Source organism: Sturnira hondurensis, unplaced genomic scaffold (assembly GCF_014824575.4).
Source record: "Sturnira hondurensis isolate 20B ecotype Veracruz unplaced genomic scaffold, ASM1482457v3 Scaffold0001872, whole genome shotgun sequence".
Lineage (NCBI taxonomy): Eukaryota > Metazoa > Chordata > Mammalia > Chiroptera > Phyllostomidae > Sturnira > Sturnira hondurensis.
Genome location: NW_028074503.1, coordinates 21,071,618 through 21,097,658, shown reverse-complemented (window position 1 = coordinate 21,097,658; position 26,041 = coordinate 21,071,618). Strand labels below are relative to the sequence as shown.

The following is a 26,041-nucleotide window of genomic DNA, read 5'->3' as shown; positions in this document are numbered from 1 at the left end:
AAATGAAGGAAATGCTAAAGTTTGTGGGAGGTTAATGAAAATAAAGGTAAATTATTTTCCCCACCCAAGTTCATACACGCCCAATCCTGTCCAAGGACCCCCTGGTCAGGATTCCTTATTCTAAAGCTAAGCTGTCCACTATAGTAGCCAATAGGTCATGTGGGCTATTTAGCCCTTGGAATGTGGCTAGTCTTAACTGAGATGTGCTTTAAGTGAATTTAAAAGACAGTCTGAAAATTAATGTGCAAATTTTCTCAGTGATACTTCACATTGATTACATTGAATAAATAGACATAATAATATTATATATTCGTATATAAGGATAAACAGGATTTATGAAAATTAGTTTCACCTGCTTCTTTTTACTTTTAAAAAATATGGCTAGTAGAAATTTAAACGTATATAGGTGGCTCACATTATATTTCAATTGTATGCTGATGCTCTGTAGATTTCTCCAACCTCTTGCCTGCATCAAAACTGACATGCCTTAGGATATCAGTCAAAATATCCTCCAAAAATTCTCTCCTCCATAAAGGTTGAGAGCACTGGAAAAAATTGTGCCTGAGGTGCTGGAGAACAGTTGAGGAAAGCAATGAGCCAGTCAAAAAGCTTAAGAGGGTAAACTGGAGAGTGGGGTGTCCCCAGTGGGTTTTACAAAGCTTGGATACATTCCCGTGACTCTAGAAGGGCTGGCACGAGTCCGGGCAGTGTGCGTGCTTAGCGGAGAACTGAGAAGTCCCCAAGCTCGCACCTGGCTGAGTCTGAGTCTCAACCAAGCAGAAAGGGAAGGCTGAGGCAGACTTGAAAACTTCCTGGATGAGTGTTGAAGATACGCCCCAGCATGCACACAGGTCCCTGAGAAAATGTTTGTCCAATCATTAGCCAACCAGTAGGCTAACTGAGCAGGGAGATCAGGCTAGAAATGACAAAACACATAGGCTTTCTAGAATTAGTTCAGAGAAGCCATTAGATAAACAAGCCAGCAATGAACTTGTCTTTAAAATTTCTGATTCTTCTGACTGCATCAATCTGATGTTGAGCTCCTCTGGCAATTTTTTTTTTTTAATTTCTGTTACACTTTTCAACTTCAGAATTTCTACTTCTTTCTTTTTTTAAAAAAATAATTTGCTCTTTATTGAGATTCTGTTTTTGGTGAGATGTTGTGGTCACACTTCTCACACTTTCCTTTAGCTCTTTAGACATGTTTTGTTGTTATTTCTGGATTCTACTTAAGGTGATTTGAAATCTTTTTCTAGTAAATGCAATGTCTGAGCTTCCTTGAGGGCAGTTCTATTGACTGCTTTATTTCCCCTGTTTCATGCTTTCTTGTTTCTTGACATGTCTCATAATTGTTCGCTGAAAACTAGAAGTTTTAGATAAGATAGTGTGGCAACTCTGGGAATCAGGTTCTCCCCTCTCCCCAGGCTTTGTTGTTGCTAGTATCCCTCACCTCTGCATCAGTAACTGCAGCCAGGCTACCTCTGGTGCAACTGTGTACAAGGAGTGCTAAACGCTGGTGTTGGGATGAAGGCCTTCCTTTTGGAGTAATTCAAGCAGGCAGGTCTAAGGGTAAGACTTTGGAGACTGGTTGGAAGACTGGGGTGTGAACGTGTGCATTTCTTACTTGTCCTTAAAATCACATTGCATGCAAGCCACATTTCTGTTTTAGGCTGGGTAGGACCCAACATGGGTGGGGCCATGTATTGATTTGGGGCAGAACCTTTCCCAACAGAGGCCCCTCTGTGGTGTTATGTAGCACACACCCCATGCAGTTGGGAAGGCAGTGTCTTTCACTACTCTTCTCCCCTCCATCCCCATCCCACCTGGGAAACATCTTGGGGGAGACTTCCCTTACCTTTTCTTCAGGCATTTCCAGGAGGGGCAGGGCTGGGTATGTATCCTGGTGGCTGGAGGGCCAGCTAGGGCTGGTTAACCCTGCCTCATAGAGTTGGCATCTGATGGAAAGAGGCTCTGCCGGAAGAGGACTGCTGTGAGAACCAGACATCTCCTTCAGGGGCTGGCCACTCATGGGTCATGCAACTGGCGGAAAAATGGGTAGAGCGAGTGAGTCAGAATTGGGCTCACCTGGGCTTGGCTAAGGCTGGATGGAGGCCTTAGGAGGCATAAGGTCTGTCTTGACACACAGGGGACCCACTGTTCCAGTAGCTTGTGCGGCCAGAGGTGCCTGCAGCCATTCCCCCACCCATGTCACCTCTACCTTTCAAGTTACCCTCGTTCTTCCAAGTCCAGAATAAAGTCCATTTCCATTGTGAAGATGTCCTTGACCACCCAGTTAGGACACACATCTCTCCTTTTTTCTGACTTCTAAAATATTTTTCCTCGACTTTTTATATTGGTTATTGTGCTTTCTTATTGTGGTAGCCAGCTGTGCATGTATTTGTGCCTTAATACACACACATAGATTGTGCTCTTCCAACCGAGTGGGGATCGAAGAGGAACTTGTTTTCTCAACTGCTGGAGCCTCCATTGCTTACAGTTGACCTCCAGTCTCCTTTCTCTCCCCTCTGTCCTCAGTGCTCAGGGGCTCTTTCCAGCCCCTTCTCTCCTTTCCTTCCCTAGAAACAGTAAGAAGCTCTGGTAAAACCTATCTGGTGCTGTGTGCACCGGGCTGGACATCCTTCCCCTCTGTGGAAGCACTAGGACCAGGATTTATGCCGTGAACTGCTTTGGAACAATATCTACCCGAGGTCCTCAGTTTCCCCATCTATTCTGGTGTTGCAGGTAGTACTGCACTTTTACCCTTCCCATAGTCATAAGATTACTCTTCGATAATCTCAACTGCTCTTCTTTGGTCTCCTCCAGTTCAGTTATGCCTTCATTTACTTTATTGTTTCTTTGAGATGTGGTTTTGAACCAGAGCATAGCCTCCTCAACATGATCTAGATTTTCCCCACTGCTTGAGCCTTCCTCCCCTGAGTTGCAGGACAGTGTATCTTAGGACAGTGATTGCAGATCCCTGGCCTGGGAGTTAGCATTCCTTACACTTATCATGGCAGACATTGCTAAAAGATGGCAGAGTTCTTTTCCAAAGGGGATGAAGTCCCCCTTTGTATACCTGCACTAGCACCATTTCCCTGGGCTGTTTGGGTAATTCTTGTTCTTCTCTGTTACTTTCAGACCACTAAATACCTTGCTTGTACAGAAACCTCCCTTATTTGAGGCTTATACCACCCGTCTAACTGTTCACTGCTGTATTACTGACTTTCTGCTTACTCTTCTCATTCTATGAAGGCTTTAGGGGATCCTAATAGTTATCTTCATCTCCACTCCAATAATTTTCCACAACTGCAATGTCCAGGCATTGACACTGACCTCACTGACACGAAGTCATCATTTGTTCTCTAATTTTCCAGATCCTTCTCTTCCTCATCTTTACTGACTTGCTTTTCCTCTTCCTTTCAGCCACTGATTGCCAGAATCACCACATGGACTTGATATCATACAAACTATGGAATCTCAAAAGCCTGAGTCTCTCCTCTGGTCACTGCCTCCTGGACTTCCAGCTCACCTGCTCAAGTGTGCCCTCTAATACAGTTTTTTTCACCTGGAGACATTTGCCCCCTTACCTCCACCAGCCTCCATCTCCCCTTTTTTCCTTATCCAACCTAAATTTCATGGCCCATTATTTTCCTTTTTTCAGCTCCCTTGCTCTTCCTCCTCTCCCTGCCTCAGTATTGTGGGGTGAAATCCCAGCCAGGTTAACCCAACTCTCGTCAAACAACTGAGCATTGCTGGAGAAAAACTGCATATCTGGGCAGGCTACTTTCACTTTAAATTTATGCTTTCCATCCTCAAATGAACTCTTGGCATTTTTTGGTTCTCTTGTTAGCCACCCCAGGCTGCTTTCTGCTGCTACTGCGCTTGCTCTGAGACGCCCCTGTTGGCAAATCCAAACACGCTTCAGTCCTCATCCTGCTAGACCCCTCAGTGGTACTTTATGGGACTTGGCCATCCCTCCAGGCCCTCTCTTCTCTTTAGCCTTCATACTTGATCCTCTGTCTGGCTACTCCTTCACATTCTCCTTGGCTGCCTCCTCCTGTCCATATGAGCATCTGCAGAGCTTTGTTCGGGGCCTTCAGCTCTTTAGTGATGCTCCTACCCAGTTAACCCAGCTCTTGCCATGGTTTGACCTTCCCTCTGCATGCCTGGGTCTCCAAAATCTACTATTTCCAGCCCAGTTTTGAGCGTCGGATTCATAGACGTAATTGTCTAGTTTACGCTTGCATGCAGATATTCCAGAAGTAGCTTAAAGTTAATACAGTGCAACAACTCCCAAGTTTTCTTCCCAAGTCCTGTCTTCTCCCCTCAGAGGTGCTCACCCAAGGACAAGTTCGTTCCCCCCTTCCAAACTGCTCCTTTAGAAATCCCAGGAGTCAAATTTAATATTCCCTCCTCCTCCACTCTCCAAATTCAGTAATTGTATTTCTAAAACACACCTTCTTGTCCATTATCACCATTTGGCTGCCATTATCCCTTGCCACTTCTCCAGTACCTCCCAATTGGCACCCTGCTTCTCAGATTTCTCCTCCAAGCCATGATCCGCAGGGTGATCAAAGTTGTCATATTAATACTCACACCTACTTATGTCAGTTCTTTGCTTAAAGCCTTCCAATGGCTACAGATAGAAAAACCATGCCTTCAACACGGTGTGCAAGGCTGTGCATCACCGAGTTCCTGTTGTGTTTTAGGCCACTCTGTGCTTCTCTTGCCCTTCGTCTCTGGGCTCCACACTGGCCTCCTTTTAGTGCCTGGGTGTTAAGTACATTCTTTTCCACATCAGGGCTTCTGCAAATGGTGGTCTATCTGGTTGAAGTTCTCCCCGTTGCTTTTTACCTGGGTAACTCCTACTCATCTTTCAGGTTTTGTCTCAACAATCACTCTTGAAGAAACCTTCTCAGAAACACCCCTGACGGTGTCCTGTTGCATGCTGTCAGGGCCCCTGTATTTTTTCTTACAGCATTTTTTGCACCATTCAATAATAGGTTTTATTTGTATAGTATCTATAGCACCATTCAATGATCAATTTTATTCATATAGTATCTATTTTATTCATATAGTATCTATGGTATTTATTTGTACAGAATCAGAGATGCATGAGGACAGTGACCTTCCCTGTTGTGTTTACTGCTGTAACTCCTACCACAGTGCCTGGCACATAGTAGGTATTTAAATGGCAAATAGCTAAATGAGGAAGGGAGGAGGGAAAGAAGGACAGGAAGCTACAGATGACCACTAGAGTGGGGATGTTTCCTTGGAGAGCTTTAGAAATTGTGTGGGTCTCATGAGACCTGAGTGGCTTAAGAAGGGTGTGGGGCCACCCCCAGCCCTGCACTTCCAAGCCAGTACTCCGCCATGTCCAGCACCAGTCTTCATTTCTAGGGGGAGCTCGTTAAACGACAGCCGATTTTTAGTGTAGATCTGCAAATATCATTCAGATCCAACCAACTGCTCTTTCTGATGCTGGTATTGCTCCGGAAAAGGGTCTTTTTTCTCTATTCTGACCCTGCAGGTGAGTGTCAGTGAGTTCAGACCACTCTGGAGGGAGCCAGTAGCAAGGGTTTCGGAGAGCAAAAGCTAACAAGGCTGACAACCTGTCCCTCTCCAATGCTCTCTCTCCCTCTGGTGGCCAGGAGGGAGCAAAGCATCCTGGCCTTTTGGTACAAGATTCCTTCCAAGCCATCCAGATGAAAAAAAAAAGCCAGGAGCAATTAGATATCTAGATACATGATTTCCGTGACACCACACATCTGAATGAAGCAGACATATTTTGGAAGGAGCTTGTATTAAATTCAGTGGCTGTGAAATCCATTAAAAATTCAGCTGAAAAATAACATTTCCCCCCCTAATGTATTTCATTGAATCTAAGATGTTATCAACTGTATGATGTATCTTTATTTTGTGTACCACTGAGAAAGGAGAAAGTACTGCCAATCAAAATTGTAGAATGCATTTTGATTTCAGAAATGTTAAAATATAAAAGCAATATATATCATCTAATCAAGGATTTTTTTTGGGAGGGGTGATGGGGTTTAAGTACACAGGCTGGAGTTGAGAATGGGTAGAATTCTTACAAAATTATTTCCTAGCCATGAGGCTGCACACATTTGTACATTTATTTTGATAGAAAATACGTATACACATTACAAGCCCTTTAAGTAGAGGGCCTGTTACCTTATCGATTGCTGTGTCAGGAGAAAGCCTGACACATAATAAGCCTTCAATATATGTTCAATGAATCGCAGAAGAATGAATGACTGCACAGGGATGCACGCTCCAGAGTCAGCTCCGAAAACGCCCTTTCTTTCCCACCCTCGAGTCCCTCCTTTATGCAAACAAGATTGCCAGTTACAGCTGGAGAAATCAAGGTGCGAGGAAACAAAGCAGGTGTTGTTTCTCACATGGATGTCAGACTCCACGCTTTCTGAAGCGAGCTTTCCACCTTGTGATGGACACAGGAAGCAGAGACCCAGCAAACCTGGCAGCTTGCTGCAGAGTCAAGATCAGACCCAGCTCCCCTCCCTGGGCTCCTTCTGTTGCTTTAACATCCTCGTGGGGTACAGCTAGGGCATGCAGGGGAGGGGTGGCTGCCCCGAGCCTGGGTCCAGGCTCTCAGCCCAGCGTTCTATTTCATAAGCCTGCGTGGCCTCGGCAGAAACAACGTGATTGCATCTCCTCTGGGGAACACAGCGTTCCTTTGCCATGGGAATGTTTATCCTGTTCAAATGGGGGAATTTTGGCTTTGGGGTAGGAGTGAGACGTGCAGCAGAAATGACCTTGTAAAAAAAAGGTCGCTGTGTCTGGAAAAAGTGCAGGCTGCAGCCCTGATGCCCAGCTTCACCATTTTCTCTGCCACCAGGGAATGCATGGGCCTTTTTCTCCCCTTTTACAGGACAGTGCAGGACGGTTAGGGGAGTGAAATTGCTGAGTGGGTTCCTGGCATGTAGGCGGCGCCCAGTGATTTTTAGTTTCCTCTCTTCTTGTGCTCCCAAATGGAAGGGAAAGATGGCTAGAGCAACCAGATGAAGTACAAGCTGGCTGGGCCCAAACAGAACGCCTTTCAAAACTTTCCATAAGGCGTCGGCCACTTGTTAGAACTGGACGGCAAAATCCCTTCCTGAGCCACGTCCCGTCTGAAGGCACAGGTCTCAGAGTCCGTTCCCAGCCCAGCTCTGAGCCAGTCCATTAAACCTGCTTCCAAGAACACATAATTCTCTGCTTGGCGTGCTCACGCGCTCCTTGGCTGCCCACACCTTCTTCTTTTCCCTCAGAAATGTGGACAGAGAGGGCTGTTTGGATTAGCCTCACATCTCTCCAAAAAGCCGGGCTTTGAAATGGTCCCTCAAGGAGCCTCCTCTATCCTTCTCGTGAGAACACTCCTTGTTGAGTACCTACTATGTGCCCTTGGGTGACCCCCAAAGGAGCATAAGTGAAAGGCCCAGACCTCATCTGCAGAGAGTGGCGGGAGAGAGGAGAAATGCAATGGCCAAGGGGAGGCAAGGGCAGCTACAGCAGCAGAGGGCAGCTTCCTAACCTCCTAGCTTTGGAGAGACGAGGGCCAGGTTTTCGTATTGGGAAGAAGGGAAGGAGCACACTCCAGGCCAAGGAAATGCCTGAACAAACACATGGTTTGTGCCAGGAAATCCCAGTTGTGGACCCAGCTGGAATGTGAGGAGGGGTGTCAGCAGGCAATAAAAGATGAAGATAGGGTATCAGAAGCCAGACAGTGAAGAGTTCTTGGTTCCTGTATCTGGACCCCAATTCTTCTTCCATTGTTTACAAAACAGGGCTCCGACTCTATTGTGCTAATTTAGATACTCTTCCCCTGGCTCTTTTCTCTGAAAGGCTGTTCATCCCTGACAGGGGGGCAAACACCCATTCACGCCCCTGGAGAGGGGCTGTGCCCTCCCTGGCACATCCCTGCTGTCCTGGGTGAGAGGGGCCTGTGATCGGAGGGGTTTCTTGAGTTGCTGCTGTGAATCAGTGCAGATTCAAAGCTCTCCCCTCCCCTGTGACCTATGGGTTTTAACTAGGCCAGCAAACTTGTCACGGGGGTGGGGGGGAGTGAATCTAAAATGGTCTCATTTATGTCGTTTTCCCATCAACTGAGCTATTGAGGTCACAGCAACTCTGGAGAAGGAGAAGTGAGCAGCAGCTTCTCCAAAATATGTGTTGAACTAATTAATTTTACTCAGGACTTTGCAACTGATGCAATTATAGAAAAAGTAGAGTTTCCCAAAATGTCTGTAACCTAAGGACCAAGAGGAATATTCTTTGTCTCTCTCAAGTAATGAAGGAACCCAACTTTTTAGTGCCTCTAACTACTGACTGGGTTCCTATGACCCCGCGGGGCAGGCAGTTCTCCTTGTGAACAGCTCTGGTTGTGAGAAAGCCTTGGGTCTATGGAGCTGACATCAAGTCTCCGGGCCACTTACCCATGGCCAGTTCCAGTTCTGCCCACCATATCAGCACTGGACAAGTGGACTCCCTTCTCCACTTCAGAGCACTGTGGAGATTAATCCTAAGTCTTCTTTTTTCCCCTCTAGGGCATATCTCTCCTTTTCTTTCTGTTTGGCCCACCAGACACAGCCCCCGACTCTCTGCCATCTGCCACTGGATCAAAGGTAGAGACATCGCCATGACAGGACCTTGCTGAGTCAGGCTGGGTCCCTGGGCCAGGGGCTGGGCTGATGATCCCTGTGCTGGGTGGACAGCTGCTGGAAGGGAGAAATCCACTGCGCAGGGCTAAGTGGGTGCTGGAATGGGGACGGAGGGGCTCATGGCTGGTGGCTCACCCCCCTGGAGGCCAGGGAGGGGATGCAGCCAGGAGGGGCCTGGTGACGAGACAGATAGGGCAAGGGAACAGAGAAGAGGGGCCTGGGCTGCAGCTGGGCCAAGGTGAGAGGTGCCTTTCCTGGGCTGGGTTGGGTAAGCGTTTGGCTGAGGGCTGCCTCTTACTGAGGGCTGCTTGGAGCTGTTCTTGGCAGCTGGGCCGACGAATCTGACGTGGGCTGAGAGGAGCCTGACTCACTGGGGCCACAGGGTCATTCGGGTGGGATGAGAGTCAGGAGGCAGCCCGACCTCCCCTGGGCCATCTGCAGACTGTCCGGTTAGAGATGGCTCGTGGCCAGCGTGCTAGGGGCTATATCTTTCTGAGTTCTCTGCAGGGCCAGCTGGGAGTCCAAGCAGGCCTGGCAGGGGAGCCCTGGCCCTCAGCTGAGTAGCTCGGGAGCCTATCGGGTGGGGTGGGGTTAGAGGCCAGAGCTCCTTTGATCTCCTTCTTAGATATTAGCTTGTGCTTGGAAGGAGGTTTGGAGGGGCGTGGCTAAACCTTCTCAGCTGATACTCTGAAAGTGGGATGAGCCTGCACTGCACTGTATGCTGAGGATGTCTCACTACCTCCCAGCAACAGCAGTTACAGGCTGTCAGACTTTCCTTCTAGAACCTCTGTCTGGATCTGTCTATTTCTCCCTCTGGGCCAGCCCCTCCCCTGTCCAGGTCAGCTCCCAGTTGGTCTCCCCGACTTCAGGCCCCCCAGTCCCTCTCCAGCTCACCATTGCTAATGGACCGATTATCTTAAAACACTGCTTGGTCATGCCATAGATCAGAAAGCTTCCGAGGTGCCCATGTCTGAGTGGCTTGCTGCTGGAACTGGGCATGTTCCCCCCAGGGGTGGCCCAGGCCCAGAGTGTGGTGACACCCAGTATTCTGGAATGCTAACTGTACTTGCTGGGAACAGATATGGAATACTAGTTGTATATTTAAGCAAACAGGGCTTATGAAAGAGTAAAGTGCAAATATTTTTATTTTTGAAACAGAAATTTCTGGGAATGTACTTTGAATCTGCAGGCATCTACTTCAGGGGTGTGTCCCCACATACACCTGGGTGTCACTGGGGGTGATGTGTCTGGTCTCCCCAGCAGTGGGGGCTCCTTTGGGGGAAAAGTTAAGCAGCCCTGAAGGTAGCCGTGGTTCTGCCCTGGGGTCGGGATGCTCCACTCTGCCTGAGCCGATGTCCTGCTTCACCGCAGCATATGTGTCCCTGTTCTGGGCAGGTGGCCTCCACTGGCCACATGGCCACCTCAGGCCTGGCTTGGCCTCCATGTGTGTCATTCTGCATGAGCCACTCTGGCGCTGCCTGTGTGCCCCAGCCCTATTATCCTCCCCGTGCCTTCCTGACCATCTAGGGTGCTATGATCTCCCTTTTGGCCTGTGAGGCAGTTAGGATCCATTTTGCAGTGCAGTAATCACACACACACAGGCACACACACGTGTACACCCCACACGTGTGTACATGCATCCACACAGAGAGACATATATACACGTGTGTGCACACACTCTCCTGCCCTCACACACATGCACACACTCATGTGCACATGCACTCACACACATGCTCACTATGGACTGTGCAAATTCTGCACTGCTTTGAACCTTGATTGACGTCATAGCTCATGCTTTCCAAAGCACTTGCCTCTCTGTGACTGCCTTTGTTTCTGCAGACAGGCCTGTGATGGGGAGAGTGTTTGGGGGTTCTATTCTCCTACCGCAGGCCCAGAGAAGTGAGGGCTCCTGCCTAAAGTCACACAGGGCGTTGGCACAGTAGCCGGGACTGACACAGCCCAATGCTCAGACCGGGGCTCTGTCCCCAGCAGCCACAGGCCCGGGGCCCTTACCTGAGGATGTCCGTCTTCTCATGTGGGGACCAGGGGCTAGAGGGTGTTTGATTCTCCCTGCAGCCTGCCCTTATATAGTTTAGGTTTGGGGTCTTTGGATTCAATGTGCACAAACACGTACCTCCCTTCAGGAACTGGACCAGGATGCAAAGCTGAGAATTCCTGTGTGTCACCTGGGGTGGCAGGTAAGGCCGCCCCTCCGTTGGCAGGGCAAGAGTTCTTAGCCTCCTGAGCTAAGTTTATTTCTTGCAAGAAAACCCCTCTAATACCTTCCCTGGGCAGATGTTTGTTTCCTGAAAGTGATGCTGATTGGAGTGGGGAGGTCGGTCTGTTCCAGGGAAGAGTGGAAACTGGGGCAGATCCCATCAGGCTCTGTCCCTGGAGCCTCTCGTTCAGGTGAGAGTCTATTAAAGGCCTTCAGTAGACAGAGTGGGGTGTTCAAAGAGGATGAGGCGTTGTGTTGGGTGAGGGGAGGTGGTTAATGGGCTGGTGTTAAATCTCAGGTCTTTCTTAAGCACCACCCCCAGGGGCACCTCACGTGTCCCACCCTCCCTGCCTATGGACCGTGCTTCTCCGCATGCCTGCACGTGCTTGGGGGTCGCAGCAGACACTGGCTTTCCTTCCCTGAGTCACCTGGTCTTCAAACTGGCCTCCCCTAGCCTGTGTTCCGCACGGGATGAAGCCGAGCCTCACTTTTTCTGGCTTGGTGGAAAACTGACTGGGAGAGTGGGGGTGATGTTGTTTTCAGATGCACTTCCCTCTGCCTCTTCAGCTGGGTGTGGATGCTCCTTTCTTTAAACCAGAGAGCAGACTCCACAACCCTGACAGCGCACGGTCTTCGCTGTCTGGGGAGCTTAAAAATGCTCATGCTTGGGCACCCCTCCAGGTGGAAGTGGCCTGGGGTGCACCATGGGCAGTGAGTTGTTAAAAGCTTCCCAGGGGAGGCTCATGTGCGGCCTGGATTGGGGAGCACTGGCCTAGGTCTCTGTGTTTGTTCCTGTTGCACCTATTTTATTTCCTTGCAGCTCCAGGACAGGGCTGAGGATCAGCTGTATTTCTAAGTGTGGGATCTCAGCCCCACCCCCAGACTTGAATCTACATTTGGACAAGACCCCATGGTGGTTCCTCTGTTCATTCAGGTCTAAGCAGCCCAGGTGGTTATCTAACTGGGTGGGGCCGTTGCTGAGAGGTGGGCTGTGGGTACGCAGAGCTAGATGGGAGGAGGGGATGCATGCTGGAAGAGGGCCTGGAAATAATCTTCATTCATTTCAGAACTTTTGCTTAGTGGTCAACGCATTCAGATTAGACAAGCAAGACCAGATTAGAGCTAGGAACAGCAAAACCCAAATGAAGTAAAAGCTAGATTTGTGACTTTAATTAAATATTTTTTTACATCCTCTATCTTTAGATGAAAGGAGGTGCCAAATGCCCCAGTCTTTCCAGCATATGTCTTGGCCCGCGGAAACTAAATTTCTGCTTCCCACACACCCAGGGTCGTAGCAACGGCACATTCCCAAGGAAAGTAGCCACAGAGTATGCACAATTTCAGACATGGAAATGTGCCATCTTCGAAAATCACAGCTCATGCAATGGTTGAAGTTTAAATTCAATGCTCACCATTGCTTTGTAAGCTCATACAAGACCGTAAAGAGGAGACAGATGGGTGATAGATCTGCCCAGCCCTGAAAAGGATAGATGCATGGTCCCATGTTAGTCAAAGTTAGGGAGCTTCAGTTATGCACCCTCATGCAGCCTCGCTGTGAACTTCAGTGGGGACTGCTGGGCAGGGGGAAGGCAGGAATGGAGAGCACTAGCGAAAACCACCAGCCACCAAACGGTAAGCTTGTGCAACACCAGAGGAGAGAGCAGGGAAAACCCCGCCTGGAGTTGAAAAGGGCACTTGGTGGAACGGTGAGATGAGAAATAGAATTGTGATTGGCAGAAAGTACAGAACAAGCGGAAGGACTGGGGAACAATAGATAGACACAGGGAAGAAGAAGGAAGAGGAGAAAAAAGTAAGGGGGGAGAAGGGAGAAGAGAAAACGGAGAGTCCCAGCAGGAGAAGTTGCAGTGCTGGCGGGGAGCAGGCGCAGAGAGGGAAGCAAAACCAGCAGAAGAGGAGATGGGGCCAGGGAGACAGAGGGCTGAGGCCCTGGGCCTTGTTCTTGCTCTGAAGGGGCCAACAGGCTTCAAGCTGTTAGACTCCTGGTGGGCTTCCCTTTTTCCTCCCCTCCCCCAGGAATCCTGTGAAGGAGGGAGCAACAATCTTCCCTGCGAAGAGGAACTCGGGTGCTCTTTTTCGTTGCCCTGTGGCTCCTGCATATATCGTCTGGACTTAGAAACAGACAGACATGAGAAGGAGAACCAGAGCAAACCTGACATGGAGATGAGCACTTAACAATTCCAGCTCTACCCCACCCTTTCTCCTCCTTCAACCAAAGCCAGACTTTCAAGATGAATTTTCTTCAGATCCCAAGAAGCCTCTTGGGGTTGCATCAGTCAAGTATTAAGGAATGTATTCATTTTGGAAGTGGCTGAAGGCAGTTGCCAACATGCTTGTCCTCTGACCCCTGTGGCTGGACTGAGGTAATGGGAGAGACAAGTTGGCTGTATTTATACAACCAAGACTCTGAAGAAATGGAATTTGTCTGGACATCCTGGAAAACAAATTAAGCTTATTGTGAAATCTCTGAAGATGTGTTTTCTCGAGAGCATCTGAAAGGAGGGTGAGCTGATGAGCAAATCCCAAGGCCAGGGTCACAGTGAGTGGGACACAGAAGCCTGGACTTCAGAATCCAGCCACATACCAGCTCTGCCATTTACCACGGTGCAGACACAGTAGCCAGCATGGACGCCCCCTCCTCTGGGGAGCAGGGTGGTGATCACCGCCTCCTAAGGCCACATGCAGGGGCCTAGTGCTCTGCTGGGCACGGAGTGGGTGTCGACAACAACTTCTGCCTCAGTTCTCCTGTCTGTTCTGGGGTTGTCCACGAGCTCCAGAGGCTTCAACTTCCAGGGATTTATGTAGATAGTTAAAAATGGCAGTCTTCCTAAAACACCAGCATCTCCACCACCACAGCAAATCCTGTATTGGGTATTGTTTGTTCATTCAAATGTTTTGGGTGAGCACCCACTATATGCCAGTCACTGGAGATTCAACAGTGAGTAAGGAAAAGCTTTCTAGTCCAAATGGAAACCAGAAGGTAAACTGTAAGTGCCGAGGGATGGAGCTGCCCTGGTCCCATCTGTGTGGGACAGGAGTGTGGAACGGAGGTAGAAATGAGGGGAGTATCTTGTGCCTGGAGGGCACCTCTAGTATTTACTGGGTGAAGACCAGGAAGGCTGAGTGCCCTGCCCTATGCAGGGCAAGCTAAATGACAAGGGACTCACTGTCCCACTCAAAATGCTCCGAGAGAAACCCTGGTAGACTAAGGATGAAAAGTCACGAAAACCAAAAACTTGCCTTTTGGTAGAGAGGTTTTTAATATCATTATTTTCCTAAGATCAGCTGTTCACAGATCTCGGACTTGGGTGCTAGGGGCTGCTGTGTCCTGTTTCTTTCTGTTTTCCAGATTCTACAGGTGCCTCCCTCTTCTTCTGGGGCCTGTCCTCCCACATATCCATTTTGCTGCTGCTTTTTGGGGGATATGTTCCTAATTTCTCCAGACACAAGAATAATGCACCAACTGTGAACTAAGAAGTAGGATTTGATCAGGATCTGGGAGTGAATCCGAATCAGGGATTTGCCTCTGCAAGAGGTTCAGCTCTGGTTAGGGGCGTAGGCAGAGGCCACCGATTCAGGAGGAGACAAATGGTTATTTGGGGGCCTGAACCCACTGTCTTTGGCTGCATGAAGTCTATACTCTCACCACTAGGACATGTGGCAGCTGAAGCCCACCTCTACAGACTAACGGCCCATCCCTAACATCTTCGAAGGCTTCTGAGTTTTAAACATTCTGGGGCACAAGCATTAAAAGGAGATGGCAATATTCTTTTTATTTTAATTCCATCAGCATCATGTTCATAAAACTTCATATTCAACTGTGCATATTCATTGTGAAAACCTCAACTATGAAAGCACACAGGAGAGAGCAGAAACTTACTGCCCTTTCCAAATGCAGGAATGGCCACCGTGAACATTGTGGTACTATCCTTCCAGACATCTCTCTGCTTGAATTCACAAGCAGAAGGAGAAATGGGCAGACAAAAAGAATTTTCTAGAAACAGGATCATGCCTTACGAACTATTTTTTAAAATTAGTGTTATATTCAGTTTTATGTGACCTCAAAAAAAGAAATGAATTCAAGTGAAATGAAGGCAACTGCTAAAATTCAGATGAATGTTTACTCATCATGGAAAGTATTTTTAGTTTTTATAACCCTTTAAGGTTAAGAAAACAGAAAAACTATTTGGAAAAAAATTAAGAACTTGTATCTTTCAAAAAAAATTCCAGGTTTCCTATTTAGGTAGTGTTGATTGTGTCTTCTCACTAAGAAAAATAAGAAAATTGGTTTTCTTATATTTTAATCAATTTAAAAAATATTTTATTTATTTTTAGAGAGAGGGGAAGGGAGGGAGAAAGAGGGAGAGAAACATCAGTGTTTGGTTGCCTCTTTTTTGTCCCCTACTGGGGACCTGGACTGGAACCCAGGCATGTGCCCTGTCTGGGAATCGAACTGGTGATCCTTTGGTTCGCAGGCCGGCACTCAGTCCACTGAGCCATACCAGCCAGGGCTACTTCAATGGATTTTTAATAATTTTATTACTACTGTTATTTTTGCTTTGTTAAGGTTTATACAGTTTCATTCTATTGTTTCATTGTAATTCACAGTTGTTATATTTTTATCTCTATTGAGAGAAGAAAGAATACTTATACATAGAATATATATTTATATGTTTGTATGATATCTATACACTTATATTCATATAGATGGGAATTCAGTGACCATCAGTGCTTTTTAATTATAGCTTACACATTTCTAAGGTCTATATTCTATTTCATTCTGTGGATGATATTTGATCACACACACATACCCATAATTCATGTACAAATATATTTAAAAGAAAGGGCCCGTAGATGCTCTATCCCTTGAATTGCTTTGTGTTTGAGGATGTCTACATATTGCTTAAAGGACAAATTTATTCATTCTTCACATACTTCCTGAGTGTCTAATAAATATACTGCAGAGCTAAAATGTCGGCAAAGACTAATTCATCTCGAAGGATATGTGCTGAGACATTCAAAATCTCTCCCAAATCACCATCACAGTCACCAGCAGAGCTAATGTATGAGTCTGGTAATAGAGGGGAGCCAGCCTCCAAGGCAGAGCTCACTGCTCCTTCTTGCCTCCTGGCACTCGCAGAGCTGGCCTGGGTAAGCCACTATGGAAACGACGGTATGGTTTCTGAGGTTAGGCCATCGGAGGCATTGCCACTTTAGTCGTGTACTCTTGAGTCCCTGGCTCTGGCGGAAACCTCTGCCGTGCCGCGATGACGCTCAGCAGCCTTAGGAGTTCCTCGTGGAGAGGAACGGAAACCTCTTGCCAGTTCCCAGCGTCAGCTGTGAGTGGGCTGCCGTGGCAATGGAGCCTGCCGCCACAGGCACATCTTCCAGTGACAGAAACCCTGGCTGACGTCTTGAGTGCTGTCTCAGAGACCCTAGGCCAGAACGGCCCAGCTCTGTTGCTCCTGGATTTCTGCCAAAGGCATTGTGAGGGTAATACCTATTGTTGTTTTAAGCTGCTAAATTTTGAGCAATTTTTACTCGTCAGTTGGTTAGTAATATGTTAGCCACTGATATCTCTTCCAAGATCTGATTAGTCAGTCTCCTAGCAAGAACCTAGAAAGGCATATATTTCTATATTTTTTCTTTTTCTTTTTTTATCCTCACTTGAGGACATTTTTTTCCATTGCCCTTTTTTTTTTTTAGAGAGAGAGAGAGACAAAGGGAGAGAAAAAAAACATTGATTGGTTGTTCCTCGTCAGTGCCCCAATGGGAGATCACACCCACAACCCAGGTAAGTGCCCTGACCAGGAATCAAACCTGCAACCCTTCAGTTACAGGGTGATATGCCAACTGAGTCATACCAGCCAGAGCAGAAAGACTGGTATAGAGGAAAAGATTTTTTTGAGGAAAAAAAAGAAACTAATATTTATTGAATACCTACTGTGTGGTAGGTACTATTACCTATGTTATCTTATTTCATTTTCATAGCAACCAGGTAGAATAGTGTAGAGGGCACTTGCTTACCAATTTAGAGGTAGTTTCCTGCTAAAATTGGATTACAGGCATGTAAGAAAGATCTGTTGGTTTCACACTTTTGCAGAAAATTAGCTTCCCATTGGTTGAGCTTCATGGGGCAGAAATGTCCTTTGGGGTAAAAAAAATTTGAGGACAGTTTTGAAATACAAGCCACTAACTCGGGAACTTAGGCCTTTGGCTCACTCTGTGGGACATACCTGAGAAATACCAACCAATGTCTCCTTCAAGTAGGTTTAATGCAGAGACAACACTTAAATGTGGGAACAGAATCAGAAAACAAAGTAAGAAAGTACTGGAAGTTAAAGTGCTCCATCATTCAATTATTTGGCCATCCTTAGCAAGGACATTTCATTTGCAAGCGTTGTGGCCCTGATGATCCGTATGCTCCAGGAACTGAGGGATGGTTGGACACAAAAACAATGTTGGATGGATTCTTCGGAGCATTCCCATAGCTTTGAACCTGTAGTTTGGCTTGCTTAATCCTTCTTCTGGGCTATCTTCTTATACCCAAGAGTCTGAAAAGCTAAAAGTCAAGTTTCTCAGCATCCCTTGCAGCTAAGACTTTAGAAGAATATCAAACTTTGTCAATTAGAGGCATTTAGGCAAAATTTAGAGGTGGAAGTGAAGCAGAAGTCCTGTACTTCCAGCTGTTTTCTCACGAAAGTAAGGTCATGAACGCATGCTGTTTTCTGTCATTCAGTGCTCAGCCACCAGCTTTGTGGGGCTGGAGAGGCAGTACCTATACTGACTTCATGATTCTGGCTTCCCTGATTCTGGAATCCAGTGGTGGGTTCTGGAACTCAGCAGTGTCAGTGGTAGCCGCAGAGGCAGCAGCTCCCGTGGCAGATCCGCTCTGAGGTGTTCCAGGGGCCCTTTTGACCCCCAGCCTAGAGACCTCCCTCCTACAGCTCTGCCCAATTTTGTATGCCCTTGGATCCCTGCACTGAATCTCTTTCTGCTCAAAATGCCTGGAGTGGTTTCTGTTTCCTACACTGGACCCCGAGTGATAGCTACTGTAAGAAATGGGGCAGGGGATGAGAAGGAAGGGGTAATTAGGAAGGAGTTTGGGGAGGAGGTAACTTTTTAGTGCAAAGAAAGAACTTCAAACGGTCCAGAAGGCTAGATGAGCACTCCGTGTGGGAATGATTACGATAGCTTGTTTCTCTCTCCCCAGGTTGGTACCGCCCAGCAACGTCCACCCTTCAGCTGGCTGGGTTATGGTTTTTATTAAGGCCTGGACTGGAATGAATAGTTACTTGGAGTATCTGTTTGTTGTCACTGGAAGTGTGTTATTTCAATATGAGATTCAGTACCCAGAAAACAGATTGTCATGGAACCCCGCATGGATTCTGTAAAGATAAATACATCTGGAGAAGGCAGTGCTTTCCCTTTCCTGTTGCCTCCCTTCATCACCCAGCTGGAAACTACAGGCTGCTGTCTGGGCTCAGCTCCTGATCACCTACCTCCCTGGGGGAGCACATAACAGAGGGACCAGGTGTTCTCTGACACGGCAAATCAGAAGAAAAATCACTATATTGGGAGTGAGGAGACTGGGGATCTAAATTTAGCTCTGCTGCCTACCAGCTGTTTAACCTTGGCCAAGTTTAATTAATAACCAAAATTTTACTGTCTTGTGACTCTGCCCACTTCTGTCCATTTTAAAAGCTGTGACCTTAACTCAGACCATTATAATTCCTCCCGTTATAACTTCTGCTCTCTGGGCGGGCTCCAGAATCCATTCTTTTTAGGGCATCTGGAACAATCTTGTAAGAATGCAAATCAGATCACATCATTTTCTTTAAAACTGTTTCATGCTTCCCAGTAGCCCTAGGATGTCAAGACTTACGGGTAGCACAGTAAGTCTGATTTGGTATCAGTGGGCTTCTCTACCTTCCTCCCCAGTAAAGTCTGTATTTGAAGGTGAACTAGAACCAGAAGTTTCCAAAGTGGGGCATGTGTCCTGAGGGGTGTGTAAGACAGGGTAGTGGAGTGTGGGTTGAAAATATTAGAACTTCGATGTACATTTTCATCTAAAAAATAAGGAGATTAAGCTTTACTGTCATCTAACGTAAGGTGTCCTTGTTCTGCTCATCTTTCAAGTTGTCACATGTCATGTATGGGCTTTGTGTACCATGTGTAAAGGTCAGCATCACAAGGGTAAGAGGTTGGTGACTGTCTGTGCAGTCTCTGGAAGCTAGACTTCCTGGATAAGAGCTTTTTATTAGTGATTATTATTGTTATTATTATTGTTAATTATTATTATCATCATTCTGACAAAGAGTAGAGCTCCCGTGGTACAAAAGGAATTACACAAAATTGGCAAGTGGATTAATATAATTCCTGTAAAAAGTTTCAGGTGATAATATAAGCCCAAATGAAACCCAAGAAAGTGGTGGGGCTATTGCTTCCTCGGTTCTAATTATAAAGTCATCACTATCACATTAGGAAGTAAAGGCAATGACAACCTATTAGCCATGATGAAAATTAGGCCCCCCAATAAGTCAAAATTATGAAATCTACTTTTAAAAAGATTTACATTCATTGCCATTAAAGCTGAGCTATACCTCGTGTGTATTGTGCTTTGACATATTGGCTGTTGGAAGGACATGGGTATAATTTATAATTAATCAAATATCTTGGGAGTGACTACTCAAAAATATCTTCTGGTAGAATGGCACAATAATGAAATTTGGAGACCACTGAGCTAGGCCCAGACTTGGGTTTAAACTGTGCAATGACCTGCCCTAGACCCAATATATGTTCTTGAGCCCTAATGCAAGGAGGCAGATTCCTTGGTCCTTGGTACCATTACTGCATTTATGGAGCCGAACTGTGACTCTGCAGTGTACTTTCAGTTGGCTTTAAAGAAGTAGTTTTTAAAATTCAGAGTATGCTATCTGCAAAATTATTTGATTTGGATATTGTCCTCCTACATTTACTCAAAATAAAAGAAAAAAGGAAAATGTTTTGTACCATACACAAATCACGTCATCAATAGGATGGGTTATGGTGACCTGCACCCCTGTGATGGTGAATTTCTCTTGACATTAGGACCAATTGGGTCACACACCAGTTCCGTCACTTAGAACTTAGCAAGCGATGCCCTCTGTGTACCTCAGTCATTCCCGAAGTGATTTGTTTTTCCCAGCCCTCAGAACACAGTCAATAAATGGCAGGGATGGACAAAGTGGCGCTGTATAGGCAACAGAGGGAAACTGGAAAAGTGAATTGTAGGTGGTGAGTGACCAGCCATAAGTAATTGCTTATTCCCATTGCAGAAGTGTCTGTGACCGGGAGAAAATTGGCCAGTGGAAAATTTGGATTAGACGAAAGTGAGACACATGATTCTGTGTGAATGCATTCAAGAATGAATATATTCTAAATCTCTGAGCACTGTGCCTCTTCACCACACCTGGTTTTGTTAAACCCATGTCTGCTGACACTTGGACACTCTCCAGTTACCTGGCATCTGAAATTATACCATTACTGATTCACTCCTTGGAACTAATCACAGACTTCTTCCTGTATTCTCTTTTGAAAAGCAAGCACCCCTGGAAAGAGTTAGCACTTCGAGTCAAAAATCCCCTAATGTGACTTGGTTTATTAAGTGGTTCTGCCTTGCAGGGAGAGCTCTGGGACACTATTAGGGCTGTGGGCATCCTGGGACGGGGTGTGTGAGAAGGTGGTTTGCTGCTGAGACTTGGGGAAAGAGTAAAGGCAGAGGAGAGTGCCAAAGGCTAGCTTTAATGGTTTCAGTTTTAACAAAGGAAAAAGCTGATCTGAACCCTTTTGTTTGGGTCTAAATTAGACAGTGTACACCACTGAATTTATCACGATCTTCGGGACTTAGGAAGAAATCACATCTTTCAGAATTAATTCAGTATAATACAACATTCAAGGGACTCCATAAGGACAGTCCACCCTCAGTGTTCAGTGACCCTGACATTGGCTTTTGGACTGTTGATGGGCAATCTGGGGCACAAGTCACAGAACTATCTGGGCAATCACACCCATTTTCTTATTATCAGTTATGGACAAACAAGACAGGAAGGTGAATTTCTAGGAAAAAAAATGCTCTTCAGCACACAAAGTTGTTTTGATTAGGTATTATATGTCATACAGTTTGCAAGATCCCATTTCTCATTGTTATTGCGGATGATTGAGCAGTGGCCATTCTGATGAAATCTTTTGGATGATTTTGTTTGTGATATTCCCCTGCCTGCTTGTTCAGCAAGCTGACACATCTATTCAATAGCTCTCCACCCACACAGAACTGATGGGTTTAGTAGATCCGGGGGAAGAGACATCAAAATCATTTGACAAAAATGTACCTTTTTGATAGAAGTTATTCGTCAATTTCTAAGTAAATCGTGGGTTACTTTTGTCTTGAGTTTTTGTTTTTGTTTTCAGAAATAACAAGTTTAGCTAACTAAAAAGACAAGGCGTCTAGTCAATGTGGCTAGGCTATGCTGACAGATATTTGATGTGAGATCAATTGACTAAACTGACGGGAACTTGAATGAGTTCAGTCAAAATGTTTGAATCCGTCAGTGGGAAGTGTCAAACAATTTTTGCTCTGGAAAAAGCACGTAAGTGTCTGCATTTTACAAGTAGGGAAGTACGAGGTTTTGACCTTACGAAACAGAAAGCCGGCCCAGAAGAGGACTCCTTTGGAAGAGTCTGAGGAACTCTGTCTTCTGATCTCTTGCAAGAACCTGAGTTTCTCAAGGAAAGACCACCCTTGTCTCTACTGTGTGGCCACAGAGCATTTACATCACAAAGAGCGAACACTGTCCTCTTCAGACACCTGGGGCCAAGGTCAGTTGCTTTGAGAGGGGTGGGGAAAAGCCAAAAAAGGGAGGAGATGGCTCTCCCACTTGTCTTCCATCTGTTAGGTGATGCTGGTGCTTCCAAGTGAGTGTAACTTTACGACTGAATATTTTTAGTTTTCTCTACAGTCCCTCCATGTGGCAGGATGGGCTAAAGCTTGGAGAAACTGAGTGAGTCGTCCAAGGTCGCACAGCCAAGTGGCGGCATAGTCAGCAGGATGGGGCAGGGCTGCGTGTGCACCCTCTTCTGCCTTTTTTCACCAGACCACGTGGCGTCGTAGTAACCACTTCGGGGGAGGCAGTCAGGTTTGGGGGAATGGGAACAGAGAGAAGTGATAAAGAAGGAGGCCCTGTGTCCAGAAGGCTGAGTTTGAGTCTTAGTGTCCCCCACCCCCATTTCCCAGCATCGTGACCTTGGGGGAATTACAGAGCCTGTGTTCTCCCATCTACACAGTGAGGACGGTAGTGATATCTACCCAGGACCAGTTTCATGGGCAAACAGCCAGTGCAATTGCATATGGCCTGTCCTTACAAGGGTCCCAGGCTTGGGGTTTGATGGTCTACAATTGAAATTCTTAATAATTCAAAGATCTTCAATTATTCAGTAAAGTCTGATAGGACAATGGATCATGAGAAGGGAAGGCTTGGATCCTTGGCTCACAGTCAGTTCCCCCTCCAACTGCCTCTCCTTGCTCTCGACCACCTAGTTGCTCTTTTCCCTCCTAACCCCCTCCCCCTGGCCCCAGGGCACTGCTGCGACCCTCTGTGCACAGTTGGGCCTGGCTGCCTATGCACAGGCACGTGGAGGGTCCAAGTTGACCGACACACCCTTTAGCACCTTGGTCCATTCCAGATACCAAGCACATCCTGGCTCAGAGGTGGCAATCCCTTGGGGGTTGCCCCCTCACAGTGGGTTGGGGCAGAGGGCCTGTGGGAAGGGGAGATGCCTGGCTCAATTTCTGCACTCTGATTGGGTATCAGTCTGATGTTTGGTGGGAGAAAAACCTGGCAGCCAGGGGGCCTTTTGTGAGTTCACTGAGTGGCAAGGTAGGGCCTCTGGGTGCCTGTGAGGGTCTTGTACACTCCCGTGGCAGGTATCTTGGTACCCCAGGAAGGGAAACATTACATATCAGATAAAAACACCATGACAGGTAGAGAGAAAGAGAGACAGAGCGAGACAGGGAGAGAGACAGAGAGAGGGAAACCACCCAAGGAAGAATTAAAAAGTCTTATAATTTAGTACTTTTAACTGCACTCTTCCTCTGCTTTTTGAACAAGGGCCCCCATTTTCACTTTGCATTGGGTCCTACAAATTCTGCAGTGGGCCCTGACTCTACCTTAGGGCTGTGGTGAGGATCGGATGAGAAAGCATCTAACTCTGAAAGTGCTCAGAGTAGGGCCCCGTGTCAGGCAGTGCTCAGTACACTCGTGTCTGTTCCTTTGGAGAGGGTAGGCCACAGTCAGGCCCCACGGGGGCCCTTCCCTCAGTGCATCAAGCCCATAACGAGACAGAGAATGATCTGCTCTCTCTCCCTAACTCCTGACGTGCTTCTCTAATTCAAGCCAGGTACTGAGTGGTAATTAATTGTGCAATAGTCAGAGCAGGTCAGGACCAGGGCTGTGGCAGGCATCTCGCATATGGACCCAACTGGAAGGGAACAGGAGGATGTCATGTGGTCATATCTACTGCGATTCAGCTCATTTCCAGCATGATAATGAATTCACGAATGAGCTTTTGAAATGAACTCTCTATCAGGAGGGAGGCAGTAATTGTGCTGGTTATTAGCGAGTACTCCTGGATGTGGGTTAGGGGTGTGAGCAACAGAATTAAATGAATTTCCTTTGAAAGTTCTGCTGTGCAAAGTAAGAGATATAAATGCTCCATTATGCATTTAAAATACCTCCAGGGTTTGGATTATAGACTTGTTTATATTTATATATTTATTTGAGTGTTTATGGCTTTCTCTCTGTCATTTTCATGTTGGTATCTCTATGCTCATTATGGTTTTATGGCTGCTTTTTGGAAATCAGTGGCTGCACACACCAGCACATGATTTGATGAGTGAAGGAGATCCAGGAAAGAAAAATAAATTTAATGTTGTAGTGGGGAAAGAGCCTTCCCTTGGGGTAACAGAGTCAGAAATGAGTCTTGAGGTCTTCATGCATTAGTTAGAATCTTGGGGAGTAATCCATAGAAGGCAGTTGAGAGATGATTCTGTCCTGCCCTTCCTGGAAAGAGGAGGCGGCACAGGTCTTGAGAGGTGAAAAGACTGACCATAGGTCTTGTAGCTTATTGTTCAGAAGTCAAGACTAGGGCCCAGCTCCCCTGATGGCCATTGATACTCCAGACCCACCTTCTTTTTCTTCCTATATAAGCAGGTGACGTTCAGCTGGGCCCAGTGGGCAAAATGCCTAGAGCCCACGATGCTTTAAAGGCCCATAGAGATGCTTTAATTTACTTTAAAATCAGAAGAAAAAATTGCATATATTCCAGCTTGCATTAGATTCATTTTGATACCAATGCAGTCATAAAATATAATTTTTAATATTTTTTTATGGAGAAAGAGACCTGTGAAAGCCAAGTGCCAGGGCCCCCACAAGTCATACTGTGGCTCAAGAGAGCTTTCGGAGAAATGTGGGGGAGCAGCCCCCTGAGCCACCCTCACCCCACAAAGATGCTGAGGCTCCACACCCTCCCCACCCCACCTGCTTTTGGCCACAGTGTCTCAAAGGCCTTTTGATCTATCTCTCTCCAGAGAGATCATTTTAAATGGGGGTGATGGGGTTCTGAGAAATGTGTTGTGATGAGTGAAGAGTGACAGAGGTCAGCCACGTGGGTAAATCCACACGGAAGAGTAAACACCTGTGGACTCCATGTCCATCAGAAGGCACTTGTTCCGGGCCACGGGGTCTCCATGGTGTGTGTGATTCAGAGCTGCTGTGTAAATGTATGGGTGATCTGTCGATGGAGGGTTCCATTTAGTAAAAGGAAAGATGTGTCAGGTAGTTCTGGGTGGGTGTGTATCGATCGGCCTGTACCTCTCCAAACCTGATCAGCCACCAAGGCTCCCCAATCTCAGTAAAAGAGACAGTCACTCACTGCTCTCCACTGGGTGTTTGTGTCCCTCCCCCCTCCCAATTCCTATGCTGAAATCTTACCTTCCTATGTGATAGTACTGGGAGGTGGAGCCTGTGGCAGGTGACTGGGTCAGGAACTTGGGGCCTTTGCCATGGGATTAGTGCTCTGATACAGGAGACCCCAGAAAGCTCTGTCACTCCTTCTGCCACAGGAGGACACAGCTTAAAGATGGACGTCTGTGAACCAGGAAGTGGGCTCTCACCAGACACTGAATCTGATGGCGCATTGTTCTCGGACTTCAAGCCTCCAAAACTGAGAAATCAATGTTTGTTGTTTATAAGCCACTCAGTCAATGATATTTTGTTATAGGGTGTCAAAAAGACTAAAGACACTAGCCCGATACTCAGGCTCCTCTCTCTCTCACACACTTACCACACCCAATTCATGACTAATTCCTGTTAGCTCCACCTCTAAATTGCATCTGGAACTGGCCTTTCTCATCACTCTTCACTGCTACCTGGCCGAGCCAAAGGCACCATCATGCTGGGTTGTGTGAGTAACACCCGTCTCTCCATTGCTCATTGTGCCTGCCTTCAGTTCCGCCTGAGCAGCCTGAGTGGTTCTATGAGTAGCAAGCACGAGTCCCTCTGCTGCTCAGGACCCTTCCAGTGACTGCCCAGCTCACTGAAGGTCAACGTCCTTCTGCTTCCAGTTGGCCTCCGAGATCTGGCCTCTCTGCTGCTTCTCTGATGCAATCTCCTCTCCCTTGATTTCCTCCCCTGCCTGGAGCATGCCAAACCCACTCCTGCCCCAGGGCCTTTGCCCGCGTCATTTCCTTCTTCTTAGAACACCCTGCCCCAGCTGGTCAAGGCTCCTTCTCAGAAAGGGATTCTTCAGCACCTCTCTACTACAGCACCCACACCCCGACTTTTCTCGGCACAGCCACCACCACCTGACACGCCAACACACCCCATTTGTTTTCTCAGGGCAGGGACCATGCCGTACTCACTGCCACATCTCTAGCTGTATAACAAATCACATGTTCAAGTGATATTCGTTGCATAAACGGGTAAAAGGCTAGGACCTTTTATAGTAATACATTACTGTAAAGTAATTTATTCTTTAAAAATGTCTGAACATCTGCCTGTATGGGCAGGTTTTGTTTTTATCTCAAATTTGG

The 26,041-nt window shown here is 46.8% G+C and overlaps 1 protein-coding gene across 1 annotated transcript in view; it reads right to left on the bottom strand.

Annotated features, from left to right (window-relative positions):
• Nucleotides 1-26,041, bottom strand: part of SLC14A2 (solute carrier family 14 member 2) — a 402,581-nt gene that overhangs the window by 47,907 nt on the left and 328,633 nt on the right. The window contains exon 4 of the mRNA XM_037033647.1: nt 1,856-2,040. Within this exon, the coding sequence (XP_036889542.1) occupies nt 1,856-2,029 (174 nt within the window). The 5' untranslated portion in view covers nt 2,030-2,040. The remainder of the gene's footprint in view (nt 1-1,855; nt 2,041-26,041) is intronic.